This window comes from Mus caroli, unplaced genomic scaffold, assembly GCF_978045245.1.
Source record: "Mus caroli unplaced genomic scaffold, Mus_caroli_1 scaffold_10, whole genome shotgun sequence".
Classification (NCBI taxonomy): domain Eukaryota; kingdom Metazoa; phylum Chordata; class Mammalia; order Rodentia; family Muridae; genus Mus; species Mus caroli.
This window is the reverse complement of record NW_028227265.1, coordinates 44,063,562-44,081,535: the sequence shown is the minus strand read 5'-3', so window position 1 is coordinate 44,081,535 and position 17,974 is coordinate 44,063,562. Positions and strand designations below refer to the sequence as shown.

The 17,974-nt window shown below is 46.4% G+C and overlaps 1 protein-coding gene and 1 pseudogene across 1 annotated transcript in view; one reads left to right on the top strand and one right to left on the bottom strand.

Moving 5' to 3' along the window:
• The window catches only part of Gpt2 (glutamic--pyruvic transaminase 2), a 33,953-nt gene extending 25,288 nt beyond the window's left edge, over positions 1-8,665 (top strand). Inside the window, exons 9-12 of the mRNA XM_021169462.3 lie at positions 651-825; positions 2,527-2,682; positions 4,430-4,542; positions 6,632-8,665. Of these exons, the coding sequence (XP_021025121.1) occupies positions 651-825; positions 2,527-2,682; positions 4,430-4,542; positions 6,632-6,722 (535 nt within the window). The 3' untranslated portion in view covers positions 6,723-8,665. The remainder of the gene's footprint in view (positions 1-650; positions 826-2,526; positions 2,683-4,429; positions 4,543-6,631) is intronic.
• A 5,553-nt stretch (positions 8,666-14,218) lies between these two features.
• Positions 14,219-14,396, bottom strand: LOC147002367 (ATP synthase F(0) complex subunit k, mitochondrial pseudogene; annotated as a pseudogene).
• Positions 14,397-17,974: the final 3,578 nt, after the last annotated feature.

Here is a 17,974-nt window from a genome sequence, read left to right as displayed (position 1 = left end):
GGTGGCGCACGCCGTTAATCCCAGCACTCGGGAGGCAGAGGCAGGCAGATTTCTGAGTTCAAGGCCAGCCTGGTCTACAGAGTGAGTGCCAGGACAGCCAGGGCTACGCAGAGAAACCCTGTCTCGAGAAAAAACAAAACAAAACAAAAAACCAACAAAGAAAGAAATGTTTTGGTTAGGTCAAGGGAGCCACCTCCTTTCATTGTTTTTGGCTTAATTTGATGTAGATTAAGTGTATATGAGTTAGGTTTCAGGGAAAGCAGCTCTAACAGAATAGCCCAAAAGTATAGAGGTTCAGAAAGGGTGACAGTGTATTTATTTATTTATTTTATTTTTGGACATAGTGGTTCAGAGGTCCCAGGAAGGCAGAGCTGGCTCCTTGAGGTGGTTTAAGAATGGTGGCTTATGAGTCTGCTTCTTCAACATGTAGTAGCCGCCCGTCAGACAAGAAGGGAGAAGAGGAAAGAGAGTTCTTGCTTCTCCCTGTAAGAGAGTGACTTGTAGTGACCTGTTCACCTAACACTGGCCAGAACTCAGCCACAGCTGCCTGCTGGGCATGGAGGGTGTGGCGTTAGAGGTCTGGTGTCCGACCTGCGTTTATGAGGGCTTCCTCTAACTGGCGGGTCTGCTCCTCCCTCTCGTCTCTCCAGGTGTGGCTACCGAGGGGGCTACATGGAGGTGATCAATTTGCACCCCGAGATCAAAGGCCAGCTGGTGAAGCTACTCTCTGTTCGCCTCTGTCCACCAGTGTCGGGACAGGCCGCCATGGACATTGTTGTGAATCCACCGGAACCAGGAGAGGAGTCCTTTGAGCAATTCAGCAGGGTAAGTCAGCCTGACCTCTGTCCATCGCTGCTATTGCCAGGGTCACAGTAAGTGAGCAGCCACCACTCCATGTGGCCCTGCATCTGATGGTGTGTCTGGGTGTGTCCACCCGTGGCCATCTTTCAAGGGGGCACCCTGATGTCTCTTGGTTGTTGAACCACTCTCATGAGTTAAGTCTAAAGATGTAACAGAGATGCAACAGTTTGGAAGTGGGAAGACTTCCTGTGTGAGTGAATAGACTTTTCTTTCTCACTGTGAGCGTCGTAAAAGTCAGTTCCCAGTTGTGCCCCCCCACCCCCTTTGGAGAGGAGTGTGTAGGGGGAGGTTGGCTTGTTTTTTTTTTTTTTTTATTTTGGACACAGGGTTTTGCAGCCAAACTATTTTTTAATTCAAGATCCCCCTGCTTCAGCCTCCTAAAGGCTAGGATTATAGGCCTACCTACAGCGCTCCCTCCTCCTCGACGGGACTCCCTCCTCCTCTTTTTTTGTAGTAAAATACAAACAACTAAACTTTGTTCTCGTTTTAAATTAATATACACTTCTAATATACACTTCTAATATACACTTCTATCCTGCTGTAGTGAATACCTTTAATCCCAGCACTCAAGAGGCAGAGGCAGGAGAACGTCTGAGTTCGAGGCCAGCCTGGTTTATATAGTAAGTTCTGTGACATCCAGAGCTATTCAGAAAGACCCTGTCTAAACAGACAGATGGACAGACAGACAGTTCACCAGAAGAGGGCATCAGATCCCATTACAGATGGTTGTGAGCCACCATGTGGTTGCTGGGAATTGAACTCAGGACCTCTGGAAGAGCAGTCAGTGCTCTTAACTGCTGAGCCATCTCCAGCCCCAGACAGGCAGCTCTGTTTCATTAAGGAAAGCCACTCAGATGGTTGTGCAGCGCTCTCTCGTCCCATCCATCTCAAGAACCTTTATCCCCACTTGACACATGAGACCTAGTAAACACACAGTTCTCCACTCTCCCCACTTGACACATGAGACCTAGTAAACACACAGTTCTCCACTCTCCCATTCCCCGGTTCTTGGCAGCCAGCATTCTACTCTGTCCCCATGAATTCCCCTAAGACATATATGTATAGATGGAATTACACAATGTGTGTTCTTGTGTGACTGGCATAGTCCACTCGGCACAGTGTCCTCCAGGTTATCCCTGTGGAGGCCTGCCCAGAACAGCAGAGGTCTCTTTGGGATTGAAGGCTGGGTCGTATGTCACTGTGTGGCCGCACCATGCTTTGTTTATCTTCTCATCCTCAGCTCTCATCTTAGTATCCCTCCTGTACAGCAGAACTTGCAGGAATTCTGATTGATTCTGTTCCAGCTTTGGATGCTTGTCCAGCTCTGGGACTGTTGCTGACTCTGCTCTGCCTGAGTCTCCATCCGTGTACACCTCACTGATGGAGAATACAAAGGGATAATCCCTAGATGACATGATGGGGCTGGTCCCCAGGGACACTTGTGACTCTCAGAGAAGTGTTTCTAGGGTATTCTATCCAGGTCCAGGGCCATTCAGACTGATGGATGAAAAAAAAAATCTATGTAGAAAGATCGGTTCATGTGTCTATGCCTACCTTCTTCCCCTAGCCATGTACAGTGTTTGTTACATGCAGCTCATTTTCTGTCAGTCGGTTCATATAGCCTTGTCTAGAATCACTGATACCTGTGCTTTCTGTCATCATTAGGAAAAAGAATTCGTCCTTGGTAATCTGGCCAAAAAAGCAAAGCTGACAGAAGATCTGTTTAACCAAGTCCCAGGGATTCAGTGCAACCCCTTGCAAGGAGCTATGTATGCGTTCCCTCGGATTCTCATCCCTGCCAAGGCCGTGGAGGCAGCTCAGGTCAGAGCGGAGGGCTGGCTGGCTTCCTGGATTCACTTGATCTGTCTCTGACATGGTTGGCTTTTTGCTTTGGTGAGCCATGGTGCTGACCTTAGGAGTTCTGGACTCTGTGTCCTCCTGGACAAACGCAGTTTGCCATGCAATAGCTTCCTAGGAGTCCCGCCTGCAGCTGAGTATGGTGGTAATAGAACAAGTAAGAGGCTAACCCCAAGGGAGAGTCCAGGTTGGGCCTCCACGGTGTACTCTCGGGATGGAGGCATAGCTTAGCTGTTAAGACACTTGCTGCTTGCAGATGATGAGCCTGGCCTTCAGCACCTACATGGTTTCACTCACAGCCTTCACAACTCCAGCTCTAGGGGAGCCACGCCCTCATCCTATTTCCAAAGACACCAGGCATGCATGTAGTACACAGGCATACGAGCAGGCGAGACACTCATACACATGAAATAAATACATCTAAAAACCATTGAAACAGCAAGACATACTGACTCTGAAGGGCAGGACCCAAGAAGAGAGTGTGATACTGGAGTTGGAGAAGCAATGAGAGTCCTCACCTCCCCCAGCCATTGCCTCCTGCAGCAGTGACTCCTAAGCCTGAGTGTTCACGATAGAAGCCTTGGGTTTGGCTTACTGAGTCTTCAATGGAGCTGAGAGCCTGCTCTTCCAAGTCCTTGTATGCTATTGCAGACCACGCTCTGAAGCTCAAGGGAAAGTAATGTGTGTATCCCTGGAGTGCCTGAGCACCTTGTTGGACACTGGGCATCCAGGCCCACCCCAGACCAGACTCTGTCTGCCAGAGCCCGAGACTCCCCGAGAAATTGTATAACCCACACTGTTTGATGTTGGTTTCATTGCTGTGACCAAACACCTGACAAGGTAGAAAGTCAGAGAAAAGAGATGTCTTTGGCTCCCTAGGTTATGGTTATGGCCCTCTGGTGGGAAGGCATGAGTCACGTGATGATGAGGCAGAAGCACACGGCTCCTTGCTCATCTCTGGGTGAGGATGCAGAAGCAGAGGAAGGGGAAGTCATTGCAGGTTTTCTTTCTCCTAACCCAACCGATGGGCACATCCTCCACATTTCCTCTGCAAATGCTTTTAGGCATGTGTTCAGAAGTGTGCTCCCTAATGCCCAAGGCTTTTCTAATCCAATCGGCTTTCATAGCCTTCCTCAGCACTGTCAGCGGTGGCTCCCAGGTGTATCTCCTGCAAGGCCCTGCTGGATTTAGATCCCAGGGCGCCGCTTTCAGGTCATTTGTGTGACTTGGCACATAGATAGACATCTGCAGCCAGTGCCTGTTGAACAGTTGCTGGGATGGGGATGGGAATGCTGGAACCCTTGAATGCAGATCAGGGGTGTCACAGCCCCTGCCTGGCCAACAGTAGCTTCAGATGTCTGAGTCCCAGAACCAGCTTCCTGGCTGTGACCTGAATCCTGCCTTACTTTGCCATCAGGAAAGGGAGAAGGAGGGGTCTGCCACAGAAAAGAGGCACTGACACTGCATTTTGGTTCTATCTGGCTTTGAGCCCTTCACGCCAAGTGGGGTCTTTATATTTATAGCCCAGGTGAGACCCCACTGTGTAGCTCAGGCTAGCCCTGAATTCAAGGCATGTTTTTTGTTTAAACTTCTCAAGGGCTATGATTATAGGTGTAAACCCAAACCAGCTCGGTTTGGGTTTGGGTTTTTAATGTGTGCAGGTCTCGTGTACAGCCAGGCATGACTCTCAAGTTCTGTCCTCTTTCCACAGTCCCATAAAATGGCTCCAGACATGTTCTACTGCATGAAGCTCCTGGAGGAGACTGGCATCTGTGTCGTGCCTGGCAGTGGCTTTGGGCAGCGAGAAGGCACTTACCACTTCAGGTGTGACACTTTCTTTGGGGGTGGGTAGTGTTGGTCCCTTGAGTTCTTGCTTTAGAGACTGCAGGGTCTGAGCCTCTCTTCTCCTTGAGTGGCTCTCATCATGGCAGGCTCAGACCCTCTGTCACTACATAAGGAAAACGGGGGTGCTTCACAGCCCCTCTAGGTCTTCCTGGACTGTCCCGCCTCTCAGCTGCTTCCTGCCCTGTCACCCTCTGTGCTTCTGAACGCACAGGACAAAGCCAGCGCCTTAGTTAGATTTCTGTTGCCATCATCGAGAGCTTGTCAAAAGCAACGTAGAAGGAAGGAAAGTGTTTATTTGACGTGTGGGTTAAGGTCTATGCTCAGGGAAAAGCCAGGGCAGGAACCTGAAGGCAGGACCTGAGACAGAGCACAGGGGAAAGTTGCTTACTGACTTGCTTTCCATGGCTTGCTCAGCCTGCTTTCGTATGTAATCCAGGACATCTGTCCAGGGGAGGCACCACCCATGGTGGCCTGGATCCTTCCACATCAATCATTAATCAAGAAAAAGCCTCCACAAACTTTTATATTTTATAGGCTAATCAAATGGACGGAGTTAGTTTCTTGAGTGAAATTCTTCCCAGATAAATCTAGCTTGTGTCAATTTGATAGAAATCCCAACCAGGACAGCCTGGCACAGAACAGGTGTTCTGTAGCTCCTTGGCTGCACTATAGGCCATGACACTATCCTGGGCCCCAAAGCCTCTTAAGGTACTACACTGAGACAGAATTTGGTCCACAAACCGAGAGGCTGTTTATAGCCATGCCTTGTCCAGCCCTGTACAGATGGACACATGGATTCCCAGAGTTGTTAGGCAAATGTCCCTCACAGAGGCCAACTCTGATCATAACACAGTTATTTCTTCACAGCTCCTGCGGCAGTATCTCTTGTAGCAGATGCTAAAAAAAGAATTGTCATGAGTTGCTGACATCTAGAGCCAAGTCTTTGAACAGTCAAAGATATGGGCTGTGTCCTCAGATGGACTAACTGCCTACCTGGCCCTTTTATCCTTGGTCAGGTTCTCTGCTGCAATCCACGGTCCATCTGAAACAGAGAGCTGGGGTGGCAGGGTAGCCCAGTGGTAGATCTTACGCAAGTGTGAGGTCCTAGCTTCTGTGCCCATCACGTCACCAAGAGTGTGATTGAGGTGGGAAAAGTGTTGTCAGGACTGGAGAGAGAGAGGTTACTTTTGTGGGAACTGGAAATGTCTTTGACGTGAAACCTGTGATTTGAGATTGGCTTACTGTCAGAAACTGAATACTGGGACACACCCATATGTCTTAGCACGCACACACACACACACACACACACGGGGGCAGGATTCAATTTCTGAAAGAAAGGCTAAGAGTTATGTTCTAGGACTAGAATATAGTTTGACCACTTGTCTAGCGTGTATGAAGCCCTAAATTCAATCCCTAACACCACAAAACAGGAAGGGAAAAAAAAGTCATGTTCTAGAAAGGTCTCTGTTCTAGTCAGAATGTGTTCCTGGAGCCATACGTAGTGGGGCATCCCTGTAATGCAATCACTTTAAGAAGCTGAGGCAGGAGGATTACTGTGACCTCAAAGCCAGCCTGAGCATCAGGGTGAGTTCCATATCAGCTAGTGTTTCAAAGCCAATCTGGTTTACATAGCAAGTTCTAGGACAGCTGGGGCTACGTAGAGAAACCCTGTCTTAAAATAAATATACAGCCGGGCGTGGTGGCGCACGCCTTTAACCCCAGCACTTGGGAGGCAGAGGCAGGCGGATTTCTGAGTTTGAGGCCAGCCTGGTCTACAGAGTGAGTTCCAGGACAGCCAAGACTACACAGAGAAACCCTGTCTCGAAAAACCTAAATAAATAAATAAATAAATAAATAAATAAATATACAAACAACAACAGCAACAACCATGGTGCAGCCTTCTGCGGTAATGAAGAATACATTTTGGTGACTCAGAATCTGGTTTATTGCTTTACAGGTCTGACTGTAGTAGAAATGCCTGTGTATAAACACTGGCATTCTATGTTGGGTGGTGGTGTTGGGTTCATCCTGTGAACAGCCAGGCTGATATTGTTCGCCTTCCTGACAGAATGACAATTCTCCCTCCCGTGGAGAAACTGAAGACCGTGCTCCACAAGGTGAAGGACTTTCACCTGAAGTTCCTGGAGCAGTACTCATGAGGACGCCTCAGGCACCGGAGCCAGACTCTCCCAAGACCACCCAGGCCTTCCTCAAGGACTCTGCCTCAGACCTCAGACAGGCCACCAACGCTGTTCATCTTCATTTCCCCAAGGAGACTTCTTTCTTTGTGCCTTGATGTTTGAGAGTTCTTCGAGCAAACAGTGGTTTTGCAATGTCTCACAGGCCCTGTTTTTGTTTTTGTTTTTGTTTTGTTCTTTTTTTTAAATGCAACCAAAGTAGAGTCATCCTGCTTGGCAGATGTACTTAGGATTCTCTGAATCACTATTCTGTTTGGAAAGTTCCTTTGGGTCTTAAGGAGCCAGAGTACATGGAAATGAGATTATGTCAGATCTGGAGAAACAAGCAGGTGTTGGGAAATATGTGACTTGACATGATAAGGGCTGGGAATCCAGAAATCAATAGTGAGATCCATGAAATCAAACCCTGACCAGTGTGAAAATGTAGCCTTTTGGACAGTAAACTTGCAAGTCAGTCTAGTGAGAACTCAGAGAAAGCTGGCCATTCTGGTCTGGAGATAGGCAGCGCATCACAGGCAAGAATATCGAAGTCAGTAGTAGGACAGGGGTCACATCAGATACCAGCTCAGATTGCACTGGCTACCTAGAACAGTTTTCTCCAGGTTTGCCTGAGCCTTGATGCATACCATCGCCCTCTGCTGGTTGCAGCAGAAATAAGCAAGGGCTGAAAACGGAGGCAATCCCTTTTCCAAGGTCCTGAAAGTTGTTTTTCATGGTTTCAAACTGAATTTGGTTCATTTGTAACTAACTGATCACCGTGCCTGGTTACACTGGCTGCCAAGAAGGAGTGCATGCAATCTGATTCAGTGTTCTCTTCACATCAGTTTCCTGCCTCCCTCCCTGATCTGCGGACAGCATCCTATATCATCAGGCTTCCCTGTGTGTCACAAAGTAGCAGCCACCAAGCAAATATATTCCTTGAATTAGCACACCTGGGTGGGCCATGTGGGCGCACCAAGGAAACAGGTGCTATAGGGAGCGCCAGGCCAGGCTTGTCTCTTAACTGTCTCTGTTCTTCAGTGAGAGTGAGGAAAGCTGTCCGGAGCTCCCGCTCAGGAGCCTGGGTACCCATGCAGTGAGCCAAGGGAGTTTACGGAGCCAGAGAGAGAACGATGTTAAGGCTGTGGAGTGAGGCTGAAACCAGCCTCCTGCCCTATGGTCCCACACTGCAGAGGGTGTGACTTTAAAACAGAACGTCAAGTTGTTAACACTCACAAGCATTGCGTTACTGTGAAGGAAGTAGCCGCATCCATAACAGGATGTGACGTTCTACAGCTTTTCCTTTAGAAGCTGAAAAGGTACCATGTGTGCTCGCTAGGCATATAATCCAGATATGCTCCAGAGCTCTGAGATTCTTCCATGAAAGGTTAACTAGAAGCTAGAATATTTTTTTATATTTTTGTAACAATTGGCTTTTTTCATGGGGGGAGGGGGGTAGAGGTGTAAGGGTTAGTATTTATAGTCCTAACAAGTCCAATAATTTTTATAAGTGTCTTCAGATTATAAATAACCCTCCAAATTTTGCAATGTTTACATGTTTTTTTTTTTAAGATGACAAATATGCTTGATTTGCTTTTTAAATAAAAGTTTAGCTGTTCTAAGAGATTATCTTCACGTAGGATGGCTGGTTACGTTAGTTTGGATTTTCTACAGGTTCTGTTGCCATGCCTTTTGGGTTTCAGCATCACTCGAGCGGTAGCATGTGGGTGGGGCTGTGGAAACCTGGCCAGGCTGGACCTGGACAGCCACACCTTAGAGACATTGTTTCCATTTGGATGTGAGCAGGCGCAGGCCTGCATGCTCTTTACTACTTAGCATCATCAGTTCTTCTGCCTCCTTAGCATGGGTCTTTGTAACAACCATGCTGGGAAGCTCTGAACAATAAAATACTTCCAGAGTGGTGACTGAGCAGCTTGGTCAATAAAAACTAAAAGTTTCGTGGGGCTGAGTATGATGGCATGCATACACTTTAATCCCAGGACTGGGGAGGCAGAGGCAGACTGGTGTCTGCGAGTTTTAGTCCTGTCTGATTTACCTAATAAGACCTAGTCACGCTGGGCAGTGGTAGTACATGCCTTTAATCCTAGCACTTGGGAGGCAGAGGTAGGTGGATTTCTGAGTTCAAGGCCAGCCTGGTCTACAGAGTGAGTTCCAGGACAGCCAGGGAACCCTGTCTTGAAAAAAACAAAAACAAAAAAGACCTAGTCACAACAAAACTGAAAACAACAACAGAAGCAATAAATGGTTGACTGGATGTCACTGTTGAGTGGATCTGTGTATATGTGCATATATTTTTAATATCTTATATATTTTAAATATGCACAAGTATATGTTTTATAGGAACACATAAATATATATGTGTTCCTGAACAGTAAATGTACCTAAGTATCACAAACTCTAACCAACAGCTTCTGCTGCTGCTTTTTTTTCCCCCTTGGATATTTTCTTTATTTACATTTCAAATGTTATCCCCTTTCCCAGCCTGGAAACCCCCTATCCCATCTCCCCTCTGCCTGCTTCTATGAGGGCGCTCCCCCACCCACCCACTCCCACCTCCCTGAGCTGGCATTCCCCTACACTGGGGCATCAAGCCTTCACAGGACCAAGGGTCTTTCCTCCCATCGCTACCCAAAAAGGTCATCCTCTGCTACATATGTAGCTGGAGCATGGGTCACTCCATCTGTCCTCTTTGGTTGGTGGTTTAGTATCTAGGAGCTCTGGGGAGGGGGCCGGAATGTTGGTTGGTTGGTATTGTTGTTCTTCCTATGGGGTTGCAAACCCCTTCGGCTCCCTCAGTCATTTAACTCCTCCATTGGGGACCCAGCTTCTGCTTCTTAGGGTTTGACCCTAAAGACAGGGAGTTGCTGAGTTGGAGAAACTTTGGGGGTCTTTTGTTTCTGTTTCTGTTTTGACAGGGTGTCTTGCTCTCTGGCTGCCTAGTATGCTAATACATCTGTACCCCAGGCTGACTTTAAACTACTGTGTAGTCTAAGGTTGACCTTGAACTCCTGAGGCTCTTGCCTTTACATTCTACACTGGGATTGTGAGCACGTGCCACCATTCCTGGCTCTAACAAGTTCTTAAAACTAATGTGGACTTTTGCTTTCTGCTGGCAGTAAAATAAGAGATTAAGGCCGGAGAGGTAGGGACAGGAGCTGGAGAAGCGATGGGTCAGGTTGTGCTATAAGACATTATATTGATCTTACCCAGGTTTCCCAGGCCACATTCGTCTTGGAATATGGCTTTCAAATTTAAGATTGTTTAAAAAAATATGCTTTCTATATCTTTATTAAAATTTAGAGGGGCTGGTGAGATGGCTCAGTGGGTAAGAGCACCCGACTGCTCTTCCGAAGGTCCAGAGTTCAAATCCCAGCAACCACATGGTGGCTCGCAACCATCCGTCACGAAATCTGATGCCCGCTTCTGGAGTGTCTGAAGACAGCTACAGTGTACTTACATATAAATAAATAAATAAATATTAAAAAAAAAGAAACAACCCATGGAAAAGGGATGGTGCTACACTAACACAGGCCACTTTAGTGTGGGCATGGAGGATGTGTGTTCAAGAAGTGTATGTGTAGCTGGGCATGGTGGTGCACGCCTTTAATCCCAGCACTCAGAAGGCAGAGGCAGGTGGATTTCTGAGTTTGAGACCAGCCTGGTCTACAAAGTGAGTTCCAGGACAGCCAGAGCTATACAGAGAAACCCTGTCTCAAAAACAAACAAACAAACAAACAAACAAACAAACAAAAAGAAGTGTATGTGTGTGCACACGAGTACAGGAGCTCACAGAGGCCAGAGGCATCACATCCCCTGGTGCTGGAGTTGTGTAGTGAGCTGCTTGTGGGAGTCACAGCTAGTTGGTAGCTAAGTGGACAGAGAAATGTTTTGTAGCGTCCCTCACAGGAGCCCACATAGGACACACACCAACTCTCTAGGGGGCAAATTATATTTTATTGTACAGTTGAGTGTGTTAAATACAGATCAGAAACTACAGATATTCTAGATGGGAGGGTAGGGGGTAATGTTGAGATGGTCTCACTGTGTAGTCCTGGTTGGCTTTGAACTCCTGCCTGCTCGTTCGCCAGTCCTCCTCTCTTCAGTGACTTGTGCTCCCCACCATGGCATGTTTCGTCAGCAGAGGCCTGGAGTGAGACAACAAGCCTTTAGATTCAACCAGATTCAGGCTCTTATGACACAGGTGGACTATTTCCCAGAACATCCCATGAATGGTCCCACTGGCTCTTCACTGGGAACCTTGTGAACCAGGCCTCTGCTGTCCCCATTGCTCTCAGAGTTATTCTCCAGGTTCCCACGGGCATGACCCACTAAACTCTGCCTGTAGTACTCAAAGGCTTTTCTAGCCCAAAGTTTCAAAACTCTTCCATGTTCCTCCAATAAACCAGTTCCAAACAGGTAAGAACTATATGGTTGGGTTTATCTTGGCAACAGCCCCACTTCATGACAGTCTTTTTTTTTTTTTTTTTTTTTTTTTAGTATTCTTTTTTCCTGTTTGCCATGATAAAACACCTTGAGAAAGGCATCTTGAGAAAGGAAGAAGGAGTTTATTTGGGCTCACAGTTTGAGGGCACAGTCCAAGGTAGCAGGAAGTCCTGGCAGCAAGGCCTTGAGGGAACTGTCCACCCTGATGAGGGCTTGTATTGAGCCCACTTTCTCCTTCTTATTCATTATGGGACCTCAGACCACAGAATGGTATTTCCCACATTAAGGGTGTGTCTTCCTCTCTCAAATAACCTAACAAAGATTAAACACGTATATGACCAAATACTTGTTGTCATGGTGCTTCTAAGTCCTACTAATTGTCATTCAGGATTGACCACAGCACTGAGTATGAGGAGCATGGACGTGTAGTCCCGACTCTTCTGCCTCTTCCTCCCTGGTACTGGCGTTACAGGGTGTGCACCATACCCAGCTCCAGACCCTTGGATTTCCAATGATTCAATATAATGTCTTCAGATGGGTTCCACACTGTGTATTATGTATGGTGCGTTTTTAGTCACTGGGTTTATAAGATATCTTAGAGTGTGTATGGATTAATACTAACAAAGCATTAATCACTGAAACATGATATACTACTCAATGCTGTAGAATGTCTTGGTCAGATAAAAATATGTAACATTGGCAGCTGTCCAGATGACTTCCCATGAAGCCTGAAGATGTTGGTTTGGTTCCTGGAACCTAAGGTAGAAAGAGACTGACTGACTGACTGACTGACTGCCTGAGTGACTGACTGACTGCTACAGGTTGTCTTCTGAGTCCCACATTCACACCATGGAGCAAGTAAGTGCAGGGCCACGTGGTGCTGCACACACACCTTTAATCTCAGCACTCAGGAGACAGAGGCCGGCAAATCTCTGCATTTGAAGCCAGCCTGGTCTACATAGCAAGTTCCGGCCAGTGAATGCTATGTAGCAACACTATCTCAATAGTCAAGGAGTGGGAGCTCATCCCTTAGCCACAGCCCTTGGAAGGAAGAGGCCAGCCTGGTCTACAGAGTGAGTTCCAGGACAGACAAGGCTACACAGAGAAACCCTGTCTCAAAACAAAACAAAACAAAACAAAAACGTACAGAAGCACAACCATAATAAAGATCTAGAGAGATGGCTCAGCAGGTAAGATGACAAGCTACTCTTGCACAGGACGCAGATTTGGTTCCCAGCACCCACAGTGTAGCTCACAACCGTCTGTAATTCTAGTTCCATTCCATCTGATGCCCTTTTGATCTTTCAGGCAGATGGTACACATACATGCAGGCACAACACCAATACATAAAAGAATATATTGTTTAAAAGTATAAAAATAAGAAGGACCATGTCAGGCCGGGCGTGGTGGCGAACGCCTTTAATCCCAGCACTTGGGAGGCAGAGGCAGGTGGATTTCTGAGTTCGAGGCCAGCCTGGTCTACAAAGTGAGTTCCAGGACAGCCAGGGCTACACAGAGAAACCCTGTCTCGAAAAACCAAAAAAAAAAAAAAAAAAAAAAGAAGGACCATGTCACATTAACAAAGGCATTCTGGGGGCTGGAGAGATGGCTCAGTGGTTAAGAGCACTGACTGTTCTTCCAGAGTTCAATTCCCAGCAACCACATGATGGCTCACAACCATCTGTAATGGGCATCTGATGCCCTCTTCTGGTGTGTCTGGAGACAGTAACAGCATACCCACATACATGAAATAAATAAATTTAAAAGAAAAGAAAAGAAAAACAAAGGCATTCTGGCTTCCTGCTCACCCATATTATTTTGAGTGCTGTTATATTGAGTGGTATTTTGTTAATAAATATAAGAGCCGGGTGTGGTGGTGCACACCTTTAATCCCAGCACTTGGGAGGCAGAGGCAGGCGGATTTCTGAGTTCGAAGCCAGCCTGGTCTACAGAGTGAGTTCCAGGACAGCCAGGGCTACACAGAGAAACCCTGTCTCGAAAAACCCAAAATAAATAAATAAATAAATAAATAAATAAATAAATATAAGAAAAGATAAGGAAGCTGTGAATGTATTTGAGACAGATGTAGGTCTCTGAAGAAATGACAGGAGTGTGGCCAGTAGAGTTTGCTTCTCTGTCCCTAAAGCCTTGCTGATGACGGGCTGATGACCCAGGTTGTGACTGAGGCAGCTGTCTTTACTCTTCTGTCGCCGTGAGAAACCAAGGCAGCTTGCAGAAGGCAGGGTTATATAGTGTTTATGGTTCCAGAGGAACGAGAAGCAGGCATACTGGCTGGAGCAGTAGCCGGGAACACATCTCTAACCACAAACAGGAAGCAGAGATGGCTAACTTAAAAGGGGAAGAGTCCTTTGAAAGAAGTCTACCTCCAGTGATATACTTCCTCCAGCAATGCCACAACGCATCTTCCCCAACTAGCTACCAACTTGGTGGCCAAGTAGTCAACTGCCCAAGGCTTATGGGAAGAGATCTCATTCAAACCACATACCCGGGGACCTAGACTCTGAAGTTCCAGCTATAAGATGTATCTTTCTGGACCAATGGGTGAGAAAAGAATGGGAGTATTGCCCTTTTGTCCTACCATGCTCTTCTCAAAGAGTTGTTTGGAGATGTTGGGAGTCAAAATATTCGGGACCAGGGCAAGTTCTACCTTCAGAAGGAATGGCTCAGTTTTCCTGATGTATTCTGTAGAATTAATCTTTAGATGCCCTTGAAAAGGCCACAATGTAAAGAGTCCAGCTACAGCTAGTGGTGCATAGAGGAACCCAGCTCCTGGTGGTATCAGGTTTGGCACATAAGGTCGGTACTGGGCTTTTACATGGCTATCTCACTAATAAGTACCTATATTTTCTCAGCTATCTACACAGCATTGTGCTTGACTGAATGCATCCTGTATCCCTGTACCATGCTCATAATTTCTTGTACAAATTGAGTAGCAAATAATGGGCTGACATCAGCTTCAGGTGTGTGATGAGGGCTGATATCTTAGTATCTGTTTATGTTGCTTTCACAGCTGGAGATTTTTAGATCTCAGGTTGAAGTGTAAGACCAACAAAGCACTGTCTTTATGTTTGGTCATTACACAATCCACGCCACCTGTGAGACAGTAAAAGAGCCGAAATGTTTTTGAATATCAGTGATCTGGAATTGGCCATTGGTTTCTGGACCTTCCATGACTTACTTCAATCTTTGTCCAAGTTATAAATTCTGCATCCAGTGTCCTCGTTTATCCTAAGTAGATACCATTAAATACAGATCCCCATTTTATGGGTTTGGTTCTATTGTGAGTTATATCACAGCTTTCCATATTTAAAAATTATACTTAAGTGCAAATCATTACTTGTTTGAGAAGCCAAATAATATCATCGTAAGAGCCTTGATGGTTTAGAAAGAAAGAAAAAAAAAGTTACAAAAAACTTGCTGGTGTCCAGTACTGCAGGATTGTATTCGTTTTTAACATATTTGAGAGCCAGGCATGATGGCACAAGAGATTAATCCCAGGATGAAGTGGGAGAATCACTTGATTCTAGGCATTGGAGATCTGTTTGGCCCCATTTTGGCCCTGGTTTGGGCCTTGAGGACAAACCTGAGCCTGGCTCAGTTTTGAGACCTGTCTCAGTCACTACAGTATCGGGTGACTCAGCAAGACCTGTTTGGCCCTGCCTCTGCCCCGCCATTGCTGATGTAGAGCTTTGCCATTGGCCCTGTCAGTCATTTCATACCCTTCGTCACCCCACCCTGCCTCCTACATCATCTCACCCCACCAAAAATCCCCTTCCCTATGGTCTGAACTTATATAAGCGAGAGGCTGATGCCATAAAGTTGAGTTCCTTCTTTGACAGACTCTGGCCCCGGTGTGTTTCTTTTGGGCCATTGGCACTCACCATCCCACTTAGCCCAGGTGAGACCCTGGAGGGATCTGGACCGCTCTCCTCTAGCCTGAACCTGCTGGCAAGGAGCTGTCCGAGATCAGCTTGGGCAATATAGCAAAAACTCATCTGGGGGGAAAAAAAGGCCAAGCATTGTAACTCATGTCTTGCCTAAAACTTATAATCCCAGCATTCGAAAGCAAAGGCAGGATGATCTCCGAAAGTTCAAGGCCACAGAAAAGAGAAGCTTCTGCTTGCCTCCCAGTCCTGCATTAAAGGGCTAACCTGTTCTTTCAGAATTTGTTTTCACGTCATTATTTCAGATCCTCCACATCTAAGATTTAGATCAAAGAGCACGAAGCACTTCTGTCAACATTTGGATTGCCAGTGTTGTGTACACTAGGAATTTGTGGGTGTTTGGTACTACAGATCAAATCGAATGACTTACTCATACAAGGCAAAGGCTCTGCCACTGAGTTCCATGACCACTTTCAGGGGAACCAACACTCTCTTTTGGCTTCTACACAGTCACCAGGCATGGTCAGAGAACACAGGCAGATATTCAGAATAAACACCCATACATATAAAACAATAATTTACAAACGTAAGGAAGAGCTGGAAAGATGGCAAGTGAAAAAGCCAGTAAGCCATACACTGGGGACTGGAAATGTGGAGCCACACCTCGTACGCATGGTGCAGTCTGAACTAACTATACAGCTGAGCTGGGAAGCACAAGAGCAGTGTGTGCATTGGAGTGTCCATCCAGGAGAGGAACTGATATGTGAGCAAATTGTGTTAGACTGGCTTGCATGATAGGAGCTGAATAGACCAACAGTATGCTGAGGAAAGCCAAGAGCACAGTAGCTCCTCAGACCAGAGTGCTGGACACTTCAGCAGTCCCAATCTGGCACTAAAGACCTGCAGATGCTAAGTTCAGTCTGAAGCTGGATTCCGATGTCACTTAAGGGTAGTGGCAGTCGGGTCAGCAATGGGATTAATACACCCACTTAGCAAGAAGCAAAGGCAGGCAGACAAGCAACACTGGTTTTCTGGCCCTCTTTAAATCTAGGAAAACTGCTGGAGGGTGCTGCCTGTCTGGAGAAACAGCCTCTTCCTTTAATTCCTTCCAGAACTGCCCACACAAACATGCTGGCCATGAGACATGTTTCTTAAGTTATTTAAGATCCTATCATGTGGACAATTGGACTCACCATCACAATGGGCAAGTCCACTGTTTTGTTAGGTGGAATGAGCAGATAGGCACCCCTTGCACAGACTGGACATACTCAGCCAACTTCAAAGTAGAAGAGAAACTTGTTTGTGCTACTGTCACCAAACCAGTTGGTGATGACAGTTGTGGTGGCTATGGTTAAGTCTTGCAAAATACTATCCTACCTAAGGATGTGCCAAGAAAGGAGGCTGCTGAGTTTAGTGTGAAGCCACACCCTGGCACTATGCAATTTGGTGGTTACTTGTGCCCCAAGTTAAGCCTGGCTACTTATCCTCAATATGCCAATAGAGAGCCAAACTTACGTGGAAAGCAGAAAAATATCCAATGTAGTGGGAATGGGATGAAGAGATTCAGCAAGCTCCTGAAGTCCATCTTCAGGGTCCGTAAGTAAAATTAAAGATTAAAAAAGGGCCAAGGGCTGGGCGTGGTGGCACACACCTTCAATCCCAGCACTTGGAAGGCAGAGGCAGGAAGATTTCTGAGTTCGAGGCCAGCCTGGTCTACAGAGTGAGTTCCAGGACAGCCAGGGCTACACAGAGAAACCCTGTCAAAAACAAACAAAAAAGGGGCCAAGGAGGGCTGGTGAGATGGCTCAGTGGATAAGAGCACTGATTGCTCTTCTGAAGGTCCTGAGTTCAAATCCCAGCAACCACATGGTGGCTGACAACCACCTTTAATGAGATCTGACACCCCCTTCTAGTAAGTCTGAAGACAGCTCCAGTGTACTTATTTATAATAATAAATCTTTTAAAAAAAAATAAAAGGGGGCCAAGGATATACACATCTAAGCAGTTCCAGTCAAGGTATGGTTGTGCCCACAACTGGCCCATTGTTGTCAGGGCTTCAGTCTTATCCTGTCAAGGGACTGACAGGAGGTAGAACTGGCGGATTTCTGAGTTTGAGGCCAGCCTGGTCTACAAAGTGAGTTCCAGGACAGCCAGGGGTATACAGAGAAACCCTGTCTTGAAAAACAAAAACAAACAAACCAACAACCCCCCCACCAAAAAACAAGAAAGGTACGTACCTTCACAAATTGGTTCACATTTCTCATCAAGAACCTAACTAAGTAACTGATACCATACTGCATTATTAGATTTTCTTTGGTGTATTTTTGGTTGGTTGGTTGAACAAATATCTACTGAGTCATGAGCTGCCCAGTTCATAGGGCAGGGGAGAGTGGAGATCTAAGGAGCAGCTATGCACAGGCCTACCCTCCAGAACTGGAGCAACCTACGGACCTAACTATAGTATAAACATATAGAGCAATCTGAGGAGAGTAGGAGCCCAAGTATATACTTCAGAAGGAATTGTTGAAATGAAGGGTAAGAAACTGGAATCAAGGCTGGTGCATTTCTAGGCTGAGCTAATTGAATTGCCCTGAATTCTTCAAAGGCAGCCTAGAATACAACAGCAAATCTTTTGTCTCAAAACAAGTATTTCTCATGTGTCTAAAGCCCTGAAAAAGAAGGAAGTTACCACCATCATCAGAGCATCAGGCGCTTCATGCAGATGACGATGACTATGCAGGGTTCTGGAACATGGGAAAGGATAAAGTGCCTCAGATATATAAATAGCCAATTAAACATATGAAAGGATACATGAACATTAGTCATCAGGGAAACACAAATCAAAAGTGCTTTCTATCCACAGGG